Consider the following 19,092-nt stretch of genomic DNA (forward strand, 5'->3'; position numbering starts at 1 on the left):
ACATACAACGCATTAATACTGCATCATTTCTTTATTAAATCAGTTAACATTTGTCACTAGGCCATATGTGATGACCTGACAATGTCGCTAAATGCAAATAATAGGCTGACCTTGCTATAGGGGAGAGTGGGGTAAGATGAGCCATTTTCTACTTATGTGGTCCTCAAGATAAGAGAAAATTAGGCAGAAGTACAATAAAAAATACCTAAAGAAATATCATGTTTCCTATAATTTTAAATGATCAGAATACATGTATGGCAAATATGGCTGCTTATAAAAAAGGTGTTCCTGTGGCTCAATTTACCCCAGGTTAGGAGATAGTGAGTAAGTTGCACCATCCGGGGGTAAACTGACCATCTAACTGAATCTGAATCAAACCCATGTGAAAGTTTAAAGATAATTTGCCTCTTTTAGAAACTAATTTAATAATCACATTTCCTTTTTACAAATAGTCATATTTATTTTCTTAAAGCCATTTAATTTAAATATTTAAAACTATTTAATTCGATTTTTATTTGAACAACATTATACCAACGAAATGAAGTTGAAATTTAAATTTCTTGAATTGTTTGGATTTCTGAAACAATACGTTGAACACCAAAGTTGTAAACTTTCCAAAAACACACTAAATATAGAGTTTGTTGAGTAAAAGTAAATAAAAAACTGATTTAGAATGAATGAATAAATGTCACTGAAAGTAATAAACATTTTAGTCAAAAGGTTGGCATGGAAATTTTTCTGCAATATTGACCATGTTAGGCCATTATGGACTAGAGGTGGAAAGATACATGTGATTAAGCATCTTCTGGTTCTTATCAGAGAAGGATTTGGTGTGCTCGTACATTGTTCCTATAAAATAAACTCAAACTAAAAACAAAAGAATAATAAAAAAGAATAAACTAAACCAGTTGCATAATATTACATTGAAATTATACCAGTTTATACTTCAGAGATTTAACTTAACTAGTGCCTTATGGTGGGGTAAGTTAAAACGCTGGCTCAATTTACCCCACAGCATTAGGCTCACTTTTCCCAATAGCTACCATTGTGGACAAAACTAGCTAGCTTACCAATTCAGGCTAATATTTAGCTGAATAATTGGTCACTAATCACCAATATGGATCATACATATTTTTTGACCTGGACAAATTTGCTTCGATGCAACAGCCGTTACATCTGTCATACTAAAATCTTACTTTAACAAACCAAAAACTGTTTTTAAAGTAAATGGGTGCCTTGCACTCCCTCCCATGTGCTTCTCCTTTTCACAGTCTGACAGAAATGATGGGTGGTTTCAAAATATGTGGTCACATGATAATAAAAGTGTACAGCTGCCAAGATAAAGGGGGTGGTCGGGTCAATTTACCCCTTGGCTCATCATACCCCACTCTCCCTACTGCTAAATTACAGAGCTGTAGGCTATATACCACAATCCATTATAGGCTAACAAACATTAAGTAGGCAAATTCTTATAACTGAACACAAAACGGCAGATGGCTATAAAATCATGTGGCTATAATTCCAGATTTTGTCGGTCATAAATGACTGTAGGCTACGGCTGAGGTAATCATGAATCTTTCAAGCGTCATGGACTATTCGTGTTGGGTTTGATTTGATTTATCAACCCTGTAATGCTCCAAAAATGCATTAAAAGTATTATACAGAGGAGGTGATGTGGGATTTTACGTTTTTCTTGAAGAGCACATGACGCAGACGATCCCTTGCGGGAGATGGAGGAATCGGCACAATGATCAGCGCGAGAAATACGAAATAAGAGCTGAATCCCGACACACTGAACCCGTGGATGAAACACATTATGAGAGATTATTGCTCGCATTATTAATTTCCACGGAAAGTGAAACAATGTAGGCTATAGGCTAATTGGGGGGAGACAGAGAAGAGGATATGGAAATAGGCGTGCCAGTGTGCTTGCAGTAATTTATCTAATGTAATGCATCACATTTACTTCAAATTGGTGTGATTGTCCATCGGCGTGCATGTAAACATGAGTTCTGGTGTAAGTATATACCTACAAATGCGCTTGATTGCATGCGTCTTTATGCTCAAGTCTCTCGTTATTTCGCTAATCGGTTAGATATTGTTTGACAGTCATAAACGGTGTGGCAAATGTCGTATTATTATGATGTGTCTAGGGAAAACCTCATTTGTTAACTCACTAAATTCAAGTGGTTTTATTTTCTCCTCAACCCATCGCTGGCAATGACAGGCTTGGCTGCCGTTGCCTAGTAACGGAGCCCTTAGTAGATGTGGGCTTCATCAAATCATGTCCATTCAACATTAGAAGGTTAAAAACAATTTGTTGTTATATAAGTGTGTCTTGTGTCCAAATAAGAACAGCTAATCGTATAAGCTGTTTGCCTTTTGTGACAGATGCAGGAAGAAGAACAAAAGACCAGGCTCCAGAACTTTCTTTCCGAACTTGCAATACTGGGTTCTTTACAGGTGGGCTGGTACTGAGTAGTACTAAATAAAATAACATTTAATATTTAACTAGATGAGTGAAGTTTGTGAACAAATTTTGATGTTGTCTTGACAAAGCCTTGTCTGAATTTTTGAAATAACTCAAAAACACATTGCTAGCATGATTTGACATGCTGTAAACACGTTGCTAGCATGATTTGAAATGTTGCAAACACGTTGCTAGCATGATTTGACATGTTGTCAAACTAAAAACAGTACACCAACAGAGTAGTACGTCCAAATTCATAATATTCGAAAAACAGTTTGCGAAAAGCAAAGACTGTAAAAAAAAAGTTGGACGACGCCTCTTCACTATCTTTCATTGTAAAAAAGTGAAGCCACCAATTCCACCAATAGCACATTTCTAGCATGCATGTTGTTAGCATGATTTAGCACATTTCTAGCATGCATGTTGTAAACATGATTTAGCACATTGCTAGAATGTTTTAACATGTTGCTAGCATGATTTACCTCAAAGCTAGCATGAATTAGCTTGTTGCTAGCATGATTTAACATGTTAGCTTTATTTAGCATGTAAGCTAGTATGCTGCTGACATGATTGATCATTTTTCTAATATGATTTAATGTGCTTCTAGCTTGAATTTAACACATCACTAGGATGAATTAGAATGCTGTGCATGTTTTAACATGTTTCCAATAAAAGTCGTTAAGCTTTGATAGTGACAGACAGCTGGAATACTCTATAAGGGTACGTTTACACAACAACGATGTACTAAAAACGGTAGAGTAGCTTTTCGTGTAGAGACGATAACGTCAAAATGACACATGGATTCGCAAAAAACGACTAAAAATGCTGTATTATTCATGCCTGGCCAGTAGTTGGCAATGTCACTTTCTAAAGAAAGCTGCGCATCTATAGACTAAACGCGAAATACGCATGATGTCACTGTTTTCACAAATTCTCGTTTTTGTAGATTACACTGAGAGAATAACTCGTTTTCAAAAGCCAAATGGCGCCCAAGTGGCGTTATCGTGTAACTGAACAGCCAAAACGCATAAAAAACATCTCCGGTTTTTTAGTTGAAAACGGTGTTGTGTAAACAGCCCCTGTCTCTTGTGCAAAAGTTTTAACCCCCTCAATGAAATACTGTTTAAATTTAGTTATATATTGTTTAGTTATGTGCTGTTAATACTGTTTACATTTAAATTTAGAAAAAGAAGAAGCTTAAAGGTGCAGTGTGTAATTTTTATGAGGATTTATTGACAGAAATGCAATATAATATACATAACTACGTTTTCAGTGGTGTATAAAGACCTTACATAATGAACCGTTTTTATTACCTTAGAATGAACAATTTCTATCGTCATACGCCGCGGGTCCCCTTACAGTGAAGTCGCCATTTTGCGCCGCCATGTTTCTACAGTAGCCCTAAAAGGACAAACTGCTCTACAGAGCGCTAGCTACTCTCTGCTGTCTCAGACGACATCTTTGTCCTGTGTCGGCCACCGTAGCTTCTCTATGTGCTTCAAAAGGGAGGGGTGGGTGGTTGCAATTCACTACCTCACCACTAGATGCCGCTAAAATAGTAGATCAGTATGTTGGTTTTGTCAAGCCAACATAATTCAAACTGCGGTTTTAATGAAAGTTTTTGATGTAATTAAAGATCATGCCACTGTTTTCACTGTCTTTTATGTCTGTAGGGATTCCATTATTTTCAGCCCTGGCTAAGAGGAAGAGAGGAACTTCTGTTGACCGTGGTCAACGATGACATGGTGGGCTTTGTTAATCAGTTCATCTCTCTTTATTTTCTCTCACAGTTTTTATATCCATAAATGTGTTTAAGATGTTTGGAGATGTTAAGTGTTAGTTCACTCAAAAAATGAAAATTCTATCATTAATTCCTCACCCTCATGTCTTTCGTTCATCTTCAGAACACAAATGAAGAGCTTTTTGATGAAATCTGAGAGATTTCTGTCCCTCCATTGACAGCTACACAACTACCACTTTGACGCTTCAAAAAGTTCATAAAGAGATCATAAAACTCATCCATATAAATTGAGCTGTTTAGTCCAAATAAAAGCCTAAATTAAATCTGTTCATCATATAAAGCGATCGAGTCATCAACTTTTTGAAGCGTCAAAGTGGTAGTTGTGTAGCTGTCAATGGAGGGACAGAAATCTCTCAGATTTCATCAAAAAGCTCTTCATTTGTGTTCTGAAGATGAACGAAAGACATGAGGGCGAGTAATTAATGACAGAATTTTCATTTTTTGGGTGAACTATCCCTTTAAGTCATCAGTGGTAGTGCATCTACAAACATCTATGAACACATACTAGTATATCTCTGGAAACAAGTGCTGCTACATCAGTGACAGTCTTTGCTCACAGAGATGGCGTTCTCCTGGGTTTGCCGTGTCTGTGGCCTCCACCTACACCAGCTCAACCTGCAGTAGCAGTTACAGTCTGGACAGCGATTACGCCAGCTCACCTTTAGCAGGAGAAGAACCTCTTCCACAACACAGACACCAGACACCAGAGGCCACACAGCAACAAACTCCCAGCAGGTGGAGAGGAAATATCCTTGGACTCACTCTAGAAATTAGAAACTAAGTGCTGTAAATCAATTCTTTTCATTATTCACTTATAGGGATGCTGATTCTCATCTTCTCCCAGCCTCACCCAGTGAGAGAGAGATCGCTGTTCCTGTGAGTATCGTTTCAGATTCAAAGCCAATGTCAAATTTACAGATTAAGAGCAAACATTACCAATCTTAAAATACACTAGCGTAGCAATTAGTTTAGGCTTGACATTAAATTGTTAAACTACGAAAAGCCCCATAGACTTTCATTGAAGGGGTCAAGACTTTTGTACAATAAGACGGATACGCTATAAGGCATAATGGCACATCTTTGATGAATAAAAGTATTAATTTCTTTAAAAATATATCCTGTAAATATTGATTAGAGACATAAAGATGAAATACAGTATAGGTTGCATAGTGCACCCTGTATATTCCCTTTGACTTTTGAGCTTTTTTTAAAATATCAAGACTAAATTCAGACTGTCTTGCAGTGGTCAAGGCTCTCAAAAGAGTTTTTCTCTCATTGCAGGAAATGAACTGCACCCTGTTCCTGTTAGCCGGCTACGCCAAGTATGGGCAACCTTATGCCTGGATTCGATCCAATCACGAGCGCCTAGTAAACATTGGAGGAACTGATACGCTAGTCAAAGATACACCAATGAAACTTAAGTCCATCACAGACTGGGTTTCAACATCCCAAGGTTTTAAGATCAACTTTTATTGGCCATAATTTCACAATTTTTTTATATACACAATTTCTTCATGCTCCTGGCTCAAGGTTTAGAAACTTTTAAAAGGTTAGAGATTATGTATGAATGCACGTGTGACTTACTTTAGTGGCTTATGGTGGTTGTACATACAAATTAGTTTTGTGTCACCATAATGCATATCAACGCCTCAGCACAACAGAGGGACAGTGATCAGACATCTCGCCTTTATCTAAAATTTAGCAAAATAACTAAACTAGCTAAGGATACGCTAGCAATGTACTAAACACGGAAAAGTGTTTCCTTTGTGTTTTTTCGTGTTCAGGCAACAACGTTGTTAAAACGATCCCCATTCACATAGATCCGCAAAATGACTATAAACGGTGTATTAATAATGCCTGGCCAGTAGTTGGCAATGTCACTTTGTAAAGAAACACTATAGACTGAACACTTGATACGCATGACGTCAATGTTTTTTGTAGTTTACACAGAGACAATAACGGTATAATTTAAAAAAACGTGCACTTTGAAACGCATTAAAAGTTTTTTGTGAAAACAGTGTCGTGTAAATGGCCCCTAATTATAATGAAGTTTTAATTTTAGTGACCGTGTCCACAATAACTAAAAACCATAGATTGTAAAAAAATATGGACGTGGTGTCCGTGTCGTCACCCATAGGATTCTGAAGAGCAGTTTTGAAGCGTAAAGTAGGGTCGAGCTGGCCATTGCCATCTTAGCAGAGCGTCATCGCGGGTCACTCCCGGATAACAGAAAATGGGCAAAGAGGCGGGACGTGGGCGGAGCTGAGGTGACGTGATGACTAACAGACAGCAGACAAACGGCAATCCACCTGTCACTCAAAGTGGCCACGCCCTTAATTATGCAGAACTTTAAGGCTTTATATAATGAGAACGAATGTGTTATAAAAAAAAATCACCCCCCTCACAGTTGTCATGAAGGGCAAAATTAGCTGTATAGACCAAAACCACTTTTTGTACCAGACTGTAAACATGTTTTTTTCTGCTGTAAAGTTGGGCATTTTAACATGGGGCTCAATGAGATTCTGCTCCCTTTTGCAGTCTGTCTCTAGTGCCCAGTCGATGAATTGCAGTTTAAGTCTCTTCCGTTTTGGCTTCAAGAGAAACTGCAGGAGGTTGCCGCTTGCTAAAAACGTAAAACTTCTATAGCGTTTTGGCTGTTCGGTTACACGACAATGGCATTTTGGTGGCCTGAAAACACAGACGTTTGAAAACGAAGTGCACGTTTTTGAAAACGACACCGTTATCATCTCGGTGTAAACTGCAAAACCACGAATTTGTAAAACGGTGACGTCATGCGACTGCATATTACGTGTTCAGTCTATAGTGTTTCTTTGGCATCTCCAACTACTGGCCTGGCATGAATAATACAGCGTTTTTAGCCATTTTTGCGTATCTGTGTGAAAGGGGGTCGTTTTGACAACGTCAAGACAAGTCACATTTATTTATACAGCATTTTATACAATACAGATTGCTTCAAAGCAGCTTTACAGTGATAACAGGAAAATGATTCAATCATGCAAACAGTTCATTTTGGCTGTACAGCAGCTCTAAAAGAAAATAATGTCATTGTTTATCTGAAGTCAGTTCAGTGTTATAAAGATCATCACTTCATCTATAGCCGCATTTCCATTACAGATTTGCGCAAAACGTTTGCGATATTTTCTAAAAGTCGACAAAAAAATATTGCGAAATGGCCGCGTTTCCATTAACTGATGTTATACGACTAAAACATTTTTTTTCCTCTCGCGATAAATCATTCCAAAAATCATGCTACGTATGTTGTTAGGTTTATGTATATCCCAGCCACCGCACGCCATTATTTTTAATGGAAACAGACGTGCGTGTTGTAGCACTGATGGCAAGGAAAGCACCTTATACTTGAGCGGCACATATGAGGTGTTATGATAAATTGTGGCATTTTATATTCTATTGTTTTTTTATGAGTTTAATAAAGAACTCGTCTTCTGTCCAAACATACCATCATCTGTAAAGAATGATCGACTTTTACATAAGTCAGGTTATTGTGACGCATTGCCACATACAGAGACGAACGAAAAGTTTGAATTTGCATGGTGGTAACTCAACGTTTTTTTACCACTTCGTTATTTTGGCTCGGAATTTCGTTTTTTGGAAATATAAACTGAGTTTAGAAATGCTTTTGAAATGAAAAACTTTGCGTTTAATAAACAAAATATATTTTTGAAATGAAGACAGCGTTTGGAGTGGAGTACAAAATAATTTGTTCCCTGAGTCCACGGCCTTTGCTGTTATCATGAGTAATAAAAGGGAGTAATAAGTTAGTGAGTAATAAGGGGTAAATAAAAGTAGACAGTTTATAGTTTATAATTATGTCTTGCACTCATCTGTATGGCTAAAAATGACGGAGTATTTTAAGTTTCCGCTGTAATAGCCTAAGGAAAAAATTCATCAAAAGGCGACAACGGCTTTGTCGGAAAGAGGGTTAAAGAAAACGTAGCCTATTTAGTTTCATATAGTTAGGCTATGTCTAAATATTATAATCTTTTAATTTCATATGTTGATTATGAAAAGTGAGCAGCATGAGTAAGGCTACATAATCAGATGCGCATATGTCTGGAGACATGGATTTTGAGCACAATTGAATTGTTTTCTAGAAAGTCTTTCTTTAAAATTAATTTAGTTTTGTATAAATTGTATTTTAATTTTGATCAATGTTTAATCAACTATTTGGCTGTAGGCTAACTTTAATAAATAAGAAGCAAACCAAGATCGTCGGGAATGGATTGACCTAGTCTTTGAGCAAGGCTGAAACTATAGCGTCTTTCTGTTTTAATACATTTCTTGAATATTTGTCATAATTACAGTAGGCCTATAGATAGTTATGATATTTGTGGTTGCACCAGGGTCCGTCATTATAAAGTTACGCCACTTATATATGTCGTTTTAACGACATAAGATCTCGTACATACTTGAGTGGAAAAATTATATGTAGGCCCTATGTGAGAGCAATGCGTGACCGTACCAGGTGACCTGTAAATGCGAAAAAACTGTTTCCATTGCAGTTTTGCGAAAATTTCCTTTTTCGAATTGCCTGAAATACCACCTCATGCGAGTGTAAAAACTTTTTTGCGATATATGGGAGTTTTTGCGAAATTGACGCGTTTCCATTGGGCTATTTTAAATTCGCAATTTCAATTTGCGCAATTTGAAGGGTAATGGAAACGCGGCTTCTAAAGCAGTTCTGCTGAAAACAGTGATGTCCTCGTCCAGCTCAGTTCAGTTCTCAATAGTGTCAGTGCAGTCAAATCAATGAAATTGTTGAATATTAAGGCCTGGTTTGTCCCCAACTGAGCAACCCAGAGGCAATAGTGGCAAGAAGCCCAAACTTCATCAGGTGACAGAATGGAGGGGAAAAAAGCCTTGGGAGAAACCAGGCTCCAACTTGAAACCAACAAACGAACAAGGTGCGATTGAGGCTGCATCACAAGGCAGAAATTGTTGATATAGATTATAGATTCTGGACAACTTTGTCTTTTGTACGCGAAAAACGTTAAAGGAAAAACTTCCGTTTTAAGTACGTAGTTGTCGTGTAAACATACCCTTATGGGGTCCTTGCATAACACGCAGAACTTTTATCTGCCCTGTAGAAACTCATGTATGGGACGTAGTCAGTGAGTTGGTGGGACTGTGCACCATGCCGCCTCCTGACAACCCTTTCTCTCTGGACATGCGCTACCTCCAAACCCTGTCCCTCCCAGAGCGCTTCCTGGCCACTGGGGCCCTCCTGAATTTCCTGGAGATGATTGTGGTTCAGGGAAGCCGAGAGGAACCGTTCTATGATCTGGGTGAGCACAGAGCTCGAGTTTCTTTGAAAGATTAGAGTCCGGGAAATCTAGGATCTAAATATTTTGAATGTTCTTTTGTCTTTGTGCTCACAAGATGTGAAGGGGTGTAAGCATAACAATACAAAAATCTAAACACAGCGAGGTCTTGATTCATACTTCCTGTCTGTTGCATATAATCACTTCACTGTATCAGGCTAGGCTAGTTTTTTACCATCTCTGTTTCTTCTGTTTTGTTTCTCAGTTGTGGCAGAGTTGGTGCCATTGAGACGACTTCATTTCCAAAGCCTCTCTGAGTTCCAGAAGCTTCAAGACAGGTTTCACAGGACTTCAAGTCCCTTACCTGACAAATGAGAACTGATGCAAGGGTATAAAATACCAATGGATTTTTGCCAAGTGGCTTAAAACTCCAAAATCACAATCTAGAACTGTAACAAGTTAAACTAAGTAGAACTAATACAGTATGTCCAGTTCTTTCTTTATTTATTAACTTTTGATACCAAGGACCAATAATTTGTGTACACAAAGTGATTTAATAATGACAGCTTTAGCCCCATGACTTTAAGCTCCTAAATGTCCGCCATGGCATGTTTTTGTGAACCACTGCACGTACATGTCTTTGAAAAGTTATGAAATCTGACCAGGAGAATTTTAATCCCTCGCATTAAAAGATTTACACCCCATGACTTTTGCAGAAACTGCTCCCTCTTTAATGATCTAGTCTGACCTGGAAGTCAAGCAAACCACTGGCTTTTTAGGGGTTGTTTACACGACACGGTTTTCTACTAAAAATAGGACAATAGCGTTACACAATAACAGGTTTCAAAGTGTTATCGTCACCGGATTTGTGAAAACTGTGACGTCATATGTATTACATGTTCGGCCTATAGGCACGGAGCGTTCCTTTACAAAGTTACATTGCCAACTACTGGCCTGACATGCAGAATACACCATTTTTAGTGTTCATGGATCGTTTCTGATCGTTTTTCCATTTTTAGTACATCGTTGGCATGTAAACGTACCCTTAGAAGTTCTTGGTGTCTTCATTATTAATAATGAAGGTTCCAAAAGGTGTTTTTTGTCATAGAAGAACCTTTCAGCGACAGTTCTTAAAATAACCTTTTTCCACTATAAAGAACCTTTTGTGGAATGGAAATTGGATGGATGGATCCATGGATGTTTGAGGTTCTTCACGGAACCATCAATGCCAACTACACTCTTAAAAATAAAGGCGCCAGGAAGAACCAAAAAGGGGTTTTCACAGCGATGCCATAGAAGAACCATTTTATGAAAGGTTTTTTAAAGAACCATTTTTTTCCTAACCATTTTATAGTCTAAAGAACCTTTCTACACCACAAAGAACTTGTGCAATAGAAGGGTTCTTTGGATATTAACGGTTCTTCATGAAACCATACACCCTGCCGAAGAACCTTTATTTTCAAGAGTGTAAGAACCTTTTTGTAAAGAGTGTTTTGTGTGTTTAATGCATGAATACAATACAAGACACAAATGCTTCATGTATAAAAAGTTTAATATTCCATAAAATACATTTAATATTTAAATAGGTACACGCACATAGTTTTAAAATAAGGTACAAGAACATTCATAGAACATTAAACACCTCATAAAGCAGACAGAACAGATCCAACAACAGATCTGAAGTCTTTGTAGTGCGAGATATGGTTTAATACGTCTAAAATCCGTAAGGATAAAAAGGGGTCCTTTGACGTAATTGCCCTAATGCACCAGGCAGAATATTTAATACCACGAGGGACTGAGTGGATACTACTGTGATACATGATGCAGTTCTCCGTAAGCATATGTAACGTGTGTAGGAAATGGCTACATATGGTGCTAGACAATCTTTGAACTTGGGAAACTTGATTGTTCCAGTCATGCGAAGCAGGGCGTCCTTGTTTAAAATACTTGGTTTATGCAACCAGGCCACTTAAAAATGCTTCCTTGCGCTTCATAAATACAATAACTGCTATGTCCAAGGACATGACGCTCTATGCAAACATACCAGTTGCCTGGAGACAGTGGCTTAGTTGGCTTTTTTTCTGGGCTGATGTTGTAAAACAACTTGCAGTTACAGAGGGAAAAAAAGGAAAGGGGGGTGATTATGGCCTTAAAAGCCATTATGGCCTCAAAAACTGCTGGAATGCAGGTGCATAGAGAGAATACTTCTCATTTTCAGAGCACAGAGTAATACAGTTATCTCTACACTTCATTATCTGTTGGTTATTAGAACCTACACTTCAAGTTTAAAGCTTGACTGACTCAAACTATGAATAAAAATGGCAAACTGAGGTAGAACCAGGCAAAGCATGATATGGCTATGATAGACCACCAGAAACAAATATCTCAGTACCTCCATCTTCCCAATGCCAAATTACAACCAGTCCTGTTTGTCAAGTCGGTCCTGATGCCAAGTATGTGATTCCCCATGGATGATGTTCATATAGAGGATGTAATATTAATCATTAGTAACAATGTGTAGAGATTTGGCCACATTAAAAAGAGCACTTGGAAGCCTACAGTAGTTCAGGATAAAGAGCGGATTGTCTTTACCATGTACATTTACAGCATACAAAGCATTTCTGTTGTGCATTTGGGACAGAAACAATTTCCAAACGCCTTAACGTTGACGTTCTGATCCTGCTGCTACTGTTTACCATCATGCATCCACCCACTTTCCACACAGATCGTCTCTTGATACCTCTAAAACAAACAAAAGCGGTCTCGTTGCTCATCAGTCACATTAACAAACTACCCAGACATGTACAAAGAGGAGGAGACTGACTAGAAACCCTCAACTCAAGCACACATGGCCTTTAAAACTAGATACCAGTCCGGTGCAGATGAACAGCTTTGGTTGTCTCTTAGTCCTTAAGCAAATGACTGAACCCATCAACTTCCTAAACCAAAAATAATTCTCTCTGGAAACCTATGGTTTATCACTTTGGTAAATCTGTAACTTTAAATGTGTTGGCTGCTCAGACACGGACTCGCACAAGCTTGAGTTGCAAACTCTATCAAAGCTCAAAAGTTCCACCAGTTGTAGGTGTGGTTGTCCTTTTCCTCACATTCAATTCTGGAATTTCCCAGGCATCACAAAACTAAGGTCCAGGGTGTGACGGGGGCTCTCAATGCCAGTTGTCGCTGGCAGAACCTCTTCTGGAGATGGAGCGGAGAGGACTGCGGGACACCGACCCCCTCTTCTTCCAACGGACTGCAACACAGAACAAAAACACAGTTACGATTTGAAATGGGAAAGAAATATTTCGATTTTACAAGATTCTAGTGCAGGGGTTCTCAACTCTGGCTCTCGAGATCCACTGTCCTACAAAGTTTAGCACCAAACCTAAATCAAACACACCCGAATAAGCTAATCAAGGGCTGTGTCCGAAATCGCCCCCTATACCCTTAACAAACACACCTAGCAACAGTCACAAAAACTGCAAACGAACTGTCACCGTTTGTTGTATGTCCATCTATAACTAATTGATTCTAATTCGCTGACGGGGTCTTATCGTCTAATCAGTTGTTGTTTAGTTTCTTTTTACTAGCTCTTGCAAATTACAGCTGTTTCCGTCTTTTCGGTGAACGTTTATGAGCTGCTTTCGGCACTGTCTGCATTTTTTTTTCCTCAGGTGGAGTATAAACAAAGGAAGTGGCAGCCAATCCCGTAGTCGGAAATTCACATCGACCAATCAGATGTGGTTTTCGGCTCCGGCAAACTTCCGCTGTTGGTTAGTTCTACAAAGGAAATGCCCATATTTGGATTAGACAGTGCTGTGTATGAGCTTTACAATGATACCAGACATGTTTCTGTGAATGGAGACACGGCACGGAAGCTCACGTTAAAATGCTAACTTTTGATAATTTCCGGTAGAAATCTAAAGGCGCAAGTTGACAAAATATAATGAAATAACCACCTTAATGTGTAATGTTGACATTTTTTATTTTGACATGAAAGCTTACATGTTAAGGGAGCAAACTGGCCCAAAATCTCAAAATTGACCACTGCGTGAAAAAAAACGATGTTCTCACCTGCCGTGTCTCACCTTAAATAGGGCACTATTTGAAGGGGACAACCATTTGTAGTGGTGTCCAAAACCATAGTGGACGTTATTGAGTGCACTCTTTCAATCCCACATTGCACCGCAACAATGAGTGTACAACTGATGTGCGCTCAACGGCTAGAGAATACCCATAATGCGTACTGTGAGAGTTGGGCACTGGATGAATTCCTGCATCTTGACAGAAAGATGGAGCCGGAGCTGCCAGTTTGCTACGTTTGCACAGCCTACTCAGTGTCTGAATTCACTCACTCGTTTTCAATCCCTCTTTCAAGTAAACTATATTAGTGGGGTAATGTAGGACATAAGTGTTATGTCCTACATAGGACTGCGCGTTTCCACCGCAGAAACTTTCCCCAGGAACTAGGGACTTCGGGGTGGTACTTGGTGTTTCGACCGCAGGAACCGGGGTCTAAATGAAGTTCCGGGTAAATATTTCCCCCTCCGAACGGCCCTGCTCCCTTTTTCAAAGTTCGGGAACTTTCGGGGGTGGGACTTGGGCGCTGAACATGCTGATTGGTTGAGCTCACGCAGCATTTTATTTCAACCGGCATTTTTAAAAGTCTTTTGCGAGGTTCGTTCTGCCTTCAGTAAATATCAGTCCTGCTCTTTCTGTCCGATGGCGAGCGTTCGTCTCAGCAATCGCACGGTCAATTTCCGTAATAGCTGATTATAACATAAGTTGTCTTATTTTAAATCTAGCTTTACGAGCTTTCAGAATATGCTTTAGTATCAGTGCTTGTCTCTTTTCCGCAGTTTTGTTAATGACCTCTTTAGTAAACCAATACATAACTAGCAAAAGCAGCGCTGCTTGCATCTCCTCCATACTTGTTATTGTTACAGACAGTAAATGATTCCTGTCCGTCTCTGACTGGGAGGAACAGCCGCACGCAGTCCTACATCACCAGACTAATTTGCCTAATCTTCGCGGTACTTTAGACCGCAGTGGAAACGCAGACAGTAGCAGGTCTGGGGGGAAAAAAGTTCCTGGTTATTTCGGTGGAAACGCGGCTATAGTGAATGAGGGTAGTGGGGGCGATTTCGAACACAGCATAGTTGTTAGTTTGACAATAGATTTAGAGCACCAGAGTTGAGAAACCCTCTTCTAGTGGTTGCATTCCTCATTGGACTCATTTACATTTATGCATTTGGCAGATGCTTCCATCCCAAGTGACCAAGTGATACATTTGATCAATTCACGCATGCCCTTGGAATTGAACTCATGAACTTGGCATAGCTAGCACCATGCTCAACTGTTTGAGCTACAGCAGGGCGTCATATTCAGCTCCTCGAGAGCTACTGTCCTGCAGAGATCAGCTCCAACCCCAGTTAAAAACTCCTGAATCGGCTAATCAAGGTCTTCAGGATCATTAGAAGCTTCCAGGCTGGTGTTTTGGAGCTACACTTTGCAGAACAGTGGCCCTCCAGGAGGGGAGTTTGACATGTGTGCTACAGGAATCTTGCACTCAACTCTCTCTCCAGTTTGTCCCTCTTCAACTCACCTTTTCCCAAACTGGCTGGCAATGTTGACCCTCTGGGTGCAGTGGGCGTACCAGGCATCTCCGGCTCTTTAGTGATCCCGTCCCCCTGCGGCAAGGTGGCGCACCCACCCTGCCAGTCATTGAGCGCTCGCTGAAACGACATCGCCAGACAGGCGGTCATGTCCTTTGCCCTTTCTGCCCGACTGCACCAGAACACTCTGCATTGCAGTTGCTGACCGGGCTGCCTGCAGATGTACAGAAACACATTGGGTCTGGCCGTGTGCGAGGCGCAGTACGCGATGTCCTGCAAGTAGGTCTTGGTGAGCTGCCTTCCAGTGCTCAGTTCTTTGACTTCAACGTATCGGGGTCGCACTACCAGGGCGTGGTCTTTAGAAAGCTTCCCGGTGGCCCCGTCTAGCAGTCGATCGATGGCATCCTCCGCCTGTTCCAGATCCAGGGAGAAGATCTTCTTGGTGCCGAGGTAGTGCACTTTGAAGAGGGGATCGCCATGAGAGAGGCTCTCCGTGCGGTCGCGACGGAATCGCCGCCGCAGAGCCGCTGGTGAGTTCTTGAGAGTTTGCATCAGATGGAAGGAGGCCAGAGCCATCGTGGGAGAAGATAGAAGGGGAGCTTTTTTGGAGTCACAGGGATCCTTTTCCTGCTTATCCAGTAAGCCTCCCAGTGTGGCGCAGCGGAGTATAGCCTTGAGATCTGAAACAAAGGAGGAGGAGAAAGAAACGGTCATACTCAAATCGCAAAAACAACAGGAAAACACATTAAACAAAGCAGGCATTATTGAAATTGTTTACCCAAGAGAGACATTTACTCAAGTGTGGTCTTTTCACAACCAGTTGCTACACTTCATTTATATATTTAGCCACACACTTAAGAATAAAATGACCCTGAATAGTATGTTCTTATGTTGCAATCTGACTGCAACTGTATGTGAGCTCGTCGTGGAAAAATGGCCACAAATAACCCCACACCCAAGATCTCAGGATAGGATCGGTTTCAGTCAAGCATTAACACACACGTGTGCATTGTCTCCTCCTGCATGCAGCACAGGAGCTTCAAATATTAAACAGGCCACATTTGCGTCTAGTAAGAGTGGAAGAACATCTGCAAGTCATCCGAGACACTTTGGCGGAAAAAAGATGTTAATGATCTTATGTGTGTGGGGACATCAAGAAGTACTTTCCACTTCAATTTAACAGCTTCACACCATTTTGAAGGGACTTATTTATAAGACTTTGTTTATGTTTAGCTAAGATTCTCTTCCAAGTAGGGATGGAATAGGGTGACAAAACGTCCTGTTTTCCCAGGACATGTCCTGTTTTCAAGTCCTGTCCTGGCCCTAATATAACAATTTTCTATTCATACAGAGGGGGCACACTTTAAATGAATTGAAATTAATAAGGAATCTTTGAGTATCATTTGAGTATCTCATTGCCGGGCCAAGTGTCCTGGTTTTCGGTAATCAAAATATGGTAACCCTAGGATGGAACAATTTGAAAATTCTGCCCAAAACTAATACGCAACTAATCGTTTTGTGTCATGGCTAATAACTGCAAAATGACCAATATTAAAACCTATAAATAAAACTAAAAATAGTAACACTAAAAGTGAGTTCAGGCATCAGAACCTCATGAAAAATAAATATGCATTCTGAGATTTGCTAAAGATTACATTTAAATGTTATTAAATTGCTGTTTTTAAAGATTAATTTCAGGTAAGCGTTAGGAAATGAGCATGCACATAATTAAATATCTAATACATGATGAATACATTTCTAACATTGGCTGATAATCAATATGGTACAAACAGTGGCCCACATGCACACCACCCATTTCAAACATGTACTTTAACAAAGCCTAGTGTTAACGGACCCTTGAGGGCCTCATTAGGTCAAGCCCAAATGCATGGAGGGGCGTTGAAGTTGAAGAGGAAATGATGTAACACGTGAAGCCGTTTTTTCCCCTTTGTCTTGCGTTCCAGAAAACATCTCACTTTTATTCCCACATTCTGTTGGCCATGTGGCAGATAGCATTGTGTTGCATTTTTTGTCTTTCTTCCTGGTCCATTATTCGAGCCTCCCCAGAGGCTTCTGATGTTGGTCACCACTCAGACTTCCAACTGTTTTTAGCTCTGATGCCTATTGAGGAGAAACTTTCTACAGGAAACAGCTTTAGAAGACATCCCGCCACGTTCAAAATATTTCTTATCCCAAAGACAATGGTGCAATGTGTCGTGAGGAATGCCAACATGAAATAACTTGGGCTGATTTGATCTAGAGGCAACAACAACAACACACACCTGTAAGGAAGTGACCTCTCTGTTAGCCGACCTTTGTAAACATCTGAGCCAGAATGAGCTCCTGTCTCCAATTGCAATTTTTTTAGTTCACTGCATTTTAATCTGTCTGTGTTTGATGTCGCCTCAGATGTACTCGCATGATAAGGATGTGTATAGTCAAATACAGTAGGCAACCAGACGTAAATGTAAAGTCATTCTGATGGTTATCGCCTACTTGCAGCTAATAATAGACACGTTTTTTAAAACATGCTGTGGTCAACACTTAGGAAAAACTAATCTCTTGCTGACTTTAAATGTCTCTATTGAGATTCTCACTGTGGCCAAAGAGTTGATTACAAGCCAGAGCAATTACTTCATAGTGGTTGAGTCACTAATGTTTTTTTTTTTTAAATAACTAATGCCAATATGGATATTGCTGTGGGCAATTGCATACTCTTCTTCAAGCCTGGTTTTTCTGTGGTTCTGATCAGGTAAAAAAAATGACATGCAATTTAATTTAATAATTGTTCCATTGAGTCTGACAGACATCCATTACTCCATAAAGACAAATATAAAACTTACCAACTACAGTAAAAAAAAAAAAAAAATAATGAAATAGATGAGACAAGTAGCTATTTTCCATCTGTTTAGGCTGAAAACCCATCTTAAACTCAATAAGGGTGAAAGAACAAAATACTCATGCACACTAAATTGTGTACACTTCCTTTACAAACACAATTGAGTAAAAGACTCTCACCTTTCATGCACTCTTCGCTTTTGGTCCGGCACAGAAAAATCATGCGTCCTCCACAAACAGCTGAATGGAAAGTAGACGTCCAAACCTCGTACTTATCTTCACTTTGTAAAACGTTTACCACTAAGATCGAAACTGTCGCTTCACGACACACTGAAACGAACGCACTGCTTCAAACCGTCGGGAGTGGATATGGACCGACTCCGAGACAAACGCATGTCCTCCTGGCGTGGGCAGCGCGGCTCTGCTTAGCTCACCGCGCGCTCTGACAAACCGAGTGATTCAGGCGCGCGTCCGCAGCGCTGTATTTGAGCGGCGTGGGCACGCCTCCGCGGGGAGATGTGAGGAAAACATGAGACGACGGAGTTAACGAGTGCTGGTAGTATGTGAGTGAGAGGAGGGTGTGGGTAAAGTTCAGCCCTGAAGAAAGCGTCAGCGATGTACCCAAAAATAAGATTCACCAGTGACAAAGACGATTTGTCTTTTGGAGCGGTGGAGTGAGAAAGTGAAATTGCATAGGCTATGCTCAAGAACAGATAACATCGAAATATTACGATCTTGCTGTAAGTTACAATAAGGGAACACCACACCTGCATGTGTGTGTGTGTGACTATATTTAGTACTTTTGCACGTTCACTGCTCACCTGCACGTAGGCTACAGGTGATACAATGTAGGTGTAGGCCAAAAAAGTAAATTAATTATAAAACTTTCACCAGTGACCAGTGTATAGCTTCATTAGTATTACCTTTTAAATTCAATGCCAAATTTAAATTTCAAGGCCTAGATTTGACACTTTATTAAGCAGCTGACACGCAGAGGAAACCAGGGAGTGTTGGGTGATTTGTATGTAACACCATCAGTTTAACCATGACCTCCACCTTCCTGAAAGG

The 19,092-nt window shown here is 39.9% G+C and overlaps 2 protein-coding genes across 3 annotated transcripts; one reads left to right on the top strand and one right to left on the bottom strand.

The window, feature by feature from the left end:
• The first annotated feature begins 1,695 nt into the window (after positions 1-1,695).
• Positions 1,696-10,284, top strand: LOC307143258 (uncharacterized protein). 2 transcript variants are annotated; one of them, XM_079844641.1, is made up of 9 exons: positions 1,707-2,017; positions 2,228-2,305; positions 2,392-2,463; positions 4,144-4,215; positions 4,831-5,006; positions 5,090-5,147; positions 5,553-5,724; positions 9,398-9,595; positions 9,837-10,275. In XM_079844641.1, exons 3-9 carry the CDS (start codon positions 2,392-2,394, stop codon positions 9,944-9,946), a joined length of 858 nt encoding a protein of 285 aa, XP_079700767.1. In that variant the 5' UTR covers positions 1,707-2,017; positions 2,228-2,305; the 3' UTR covers positions 9,947-10,275. The 2 variants fall into 2 exon arrangements, with proteins under 2 accessions (XP_079700766.1, XP_079700767.1); XM_079844640.1 differs by lacking the exon at positions 2,228-2,305 and having other exon boundaries at positions 1,696-2,017; positions 9,837-10,284.
• An 823-nt stretch (positions 10,285-11,107) lies between these two features.
• Positions 11,108-18,483, bottom strand: LOC307122724 (uncharacterized protein). Its single transcript, XM_079810904.1, has 3 exons — positions 18,205-18,483; positions 15,177-15,866; positions 11,108-12,824 (listed from the first exon to the last, which is right to left on the bottom strand). The coding sequence occupies exons 1-3, from the start codon at positions 18,245-18,247 to the stop codon at positions 12,739-12,741; spliced, it is 819 nt and encodes a 272-aa protein (XP_079667030.1). The 5' UTR covers positions 18,248-18,483; the 3' UTR covers positions 11,108-12,738.
• Positions 18,484-19,092: the final 609 nt, after the last annotated feature.

Source organism: Gobio gobio, assembly GCF_949357685.1.
Source record: "Gobio gobio genome assembly, chromosome: 2".
Lineage (NCBI taxonomy): Eukaryota > Metazoa > Chordata > Actinopteri > Cypriniformes > Gobionidae > Gobio > Gobio gobio.

Excerpts from the sequence above, each read along its gene's own strand:
- LOC307143258 (XM_079844640.1), top strand. Across the intron at positions 4,216-4,830 it reads CCGTGGTCAACGATGACATG|AGATGGCGTTCTCCTGGGTT; the intron begins GTGGGCTTTGTT and ends CTTTGCTCACAG. Across the intron at positions 5,148-5,552 it reads AGAGAGAGATCGCTGTTCCT|GAAATGAACTGCACCCTGTT; the intron begins GTGAGTATCGTT and ends CTCTCATTGCAG.
- LOC307122724 (XM_079810904.1), bottom strand. The coding sequence starts at position 18,247 with ATGATTTTTCTGTGCCGGACCAAAAGCGAAGAGTGCATGAAAG. Across the intron at positions 15,867-18,204 it reads AAGCGAAGAGTGCATGAAAG|ATCTCAAGGCTATACTCCGC; the intron begins GTGAGAGTCTTT and ends CCTTTGTTTCAG. Across the intron at positions 12,825-15,176 it reads GCCAGCCAGTTTGGGAAAAG|TCCGTTGGAAGAAGAGGGGG; the intron begins GTGAGTTGAAGA and ends TCTGTGTTGCAG.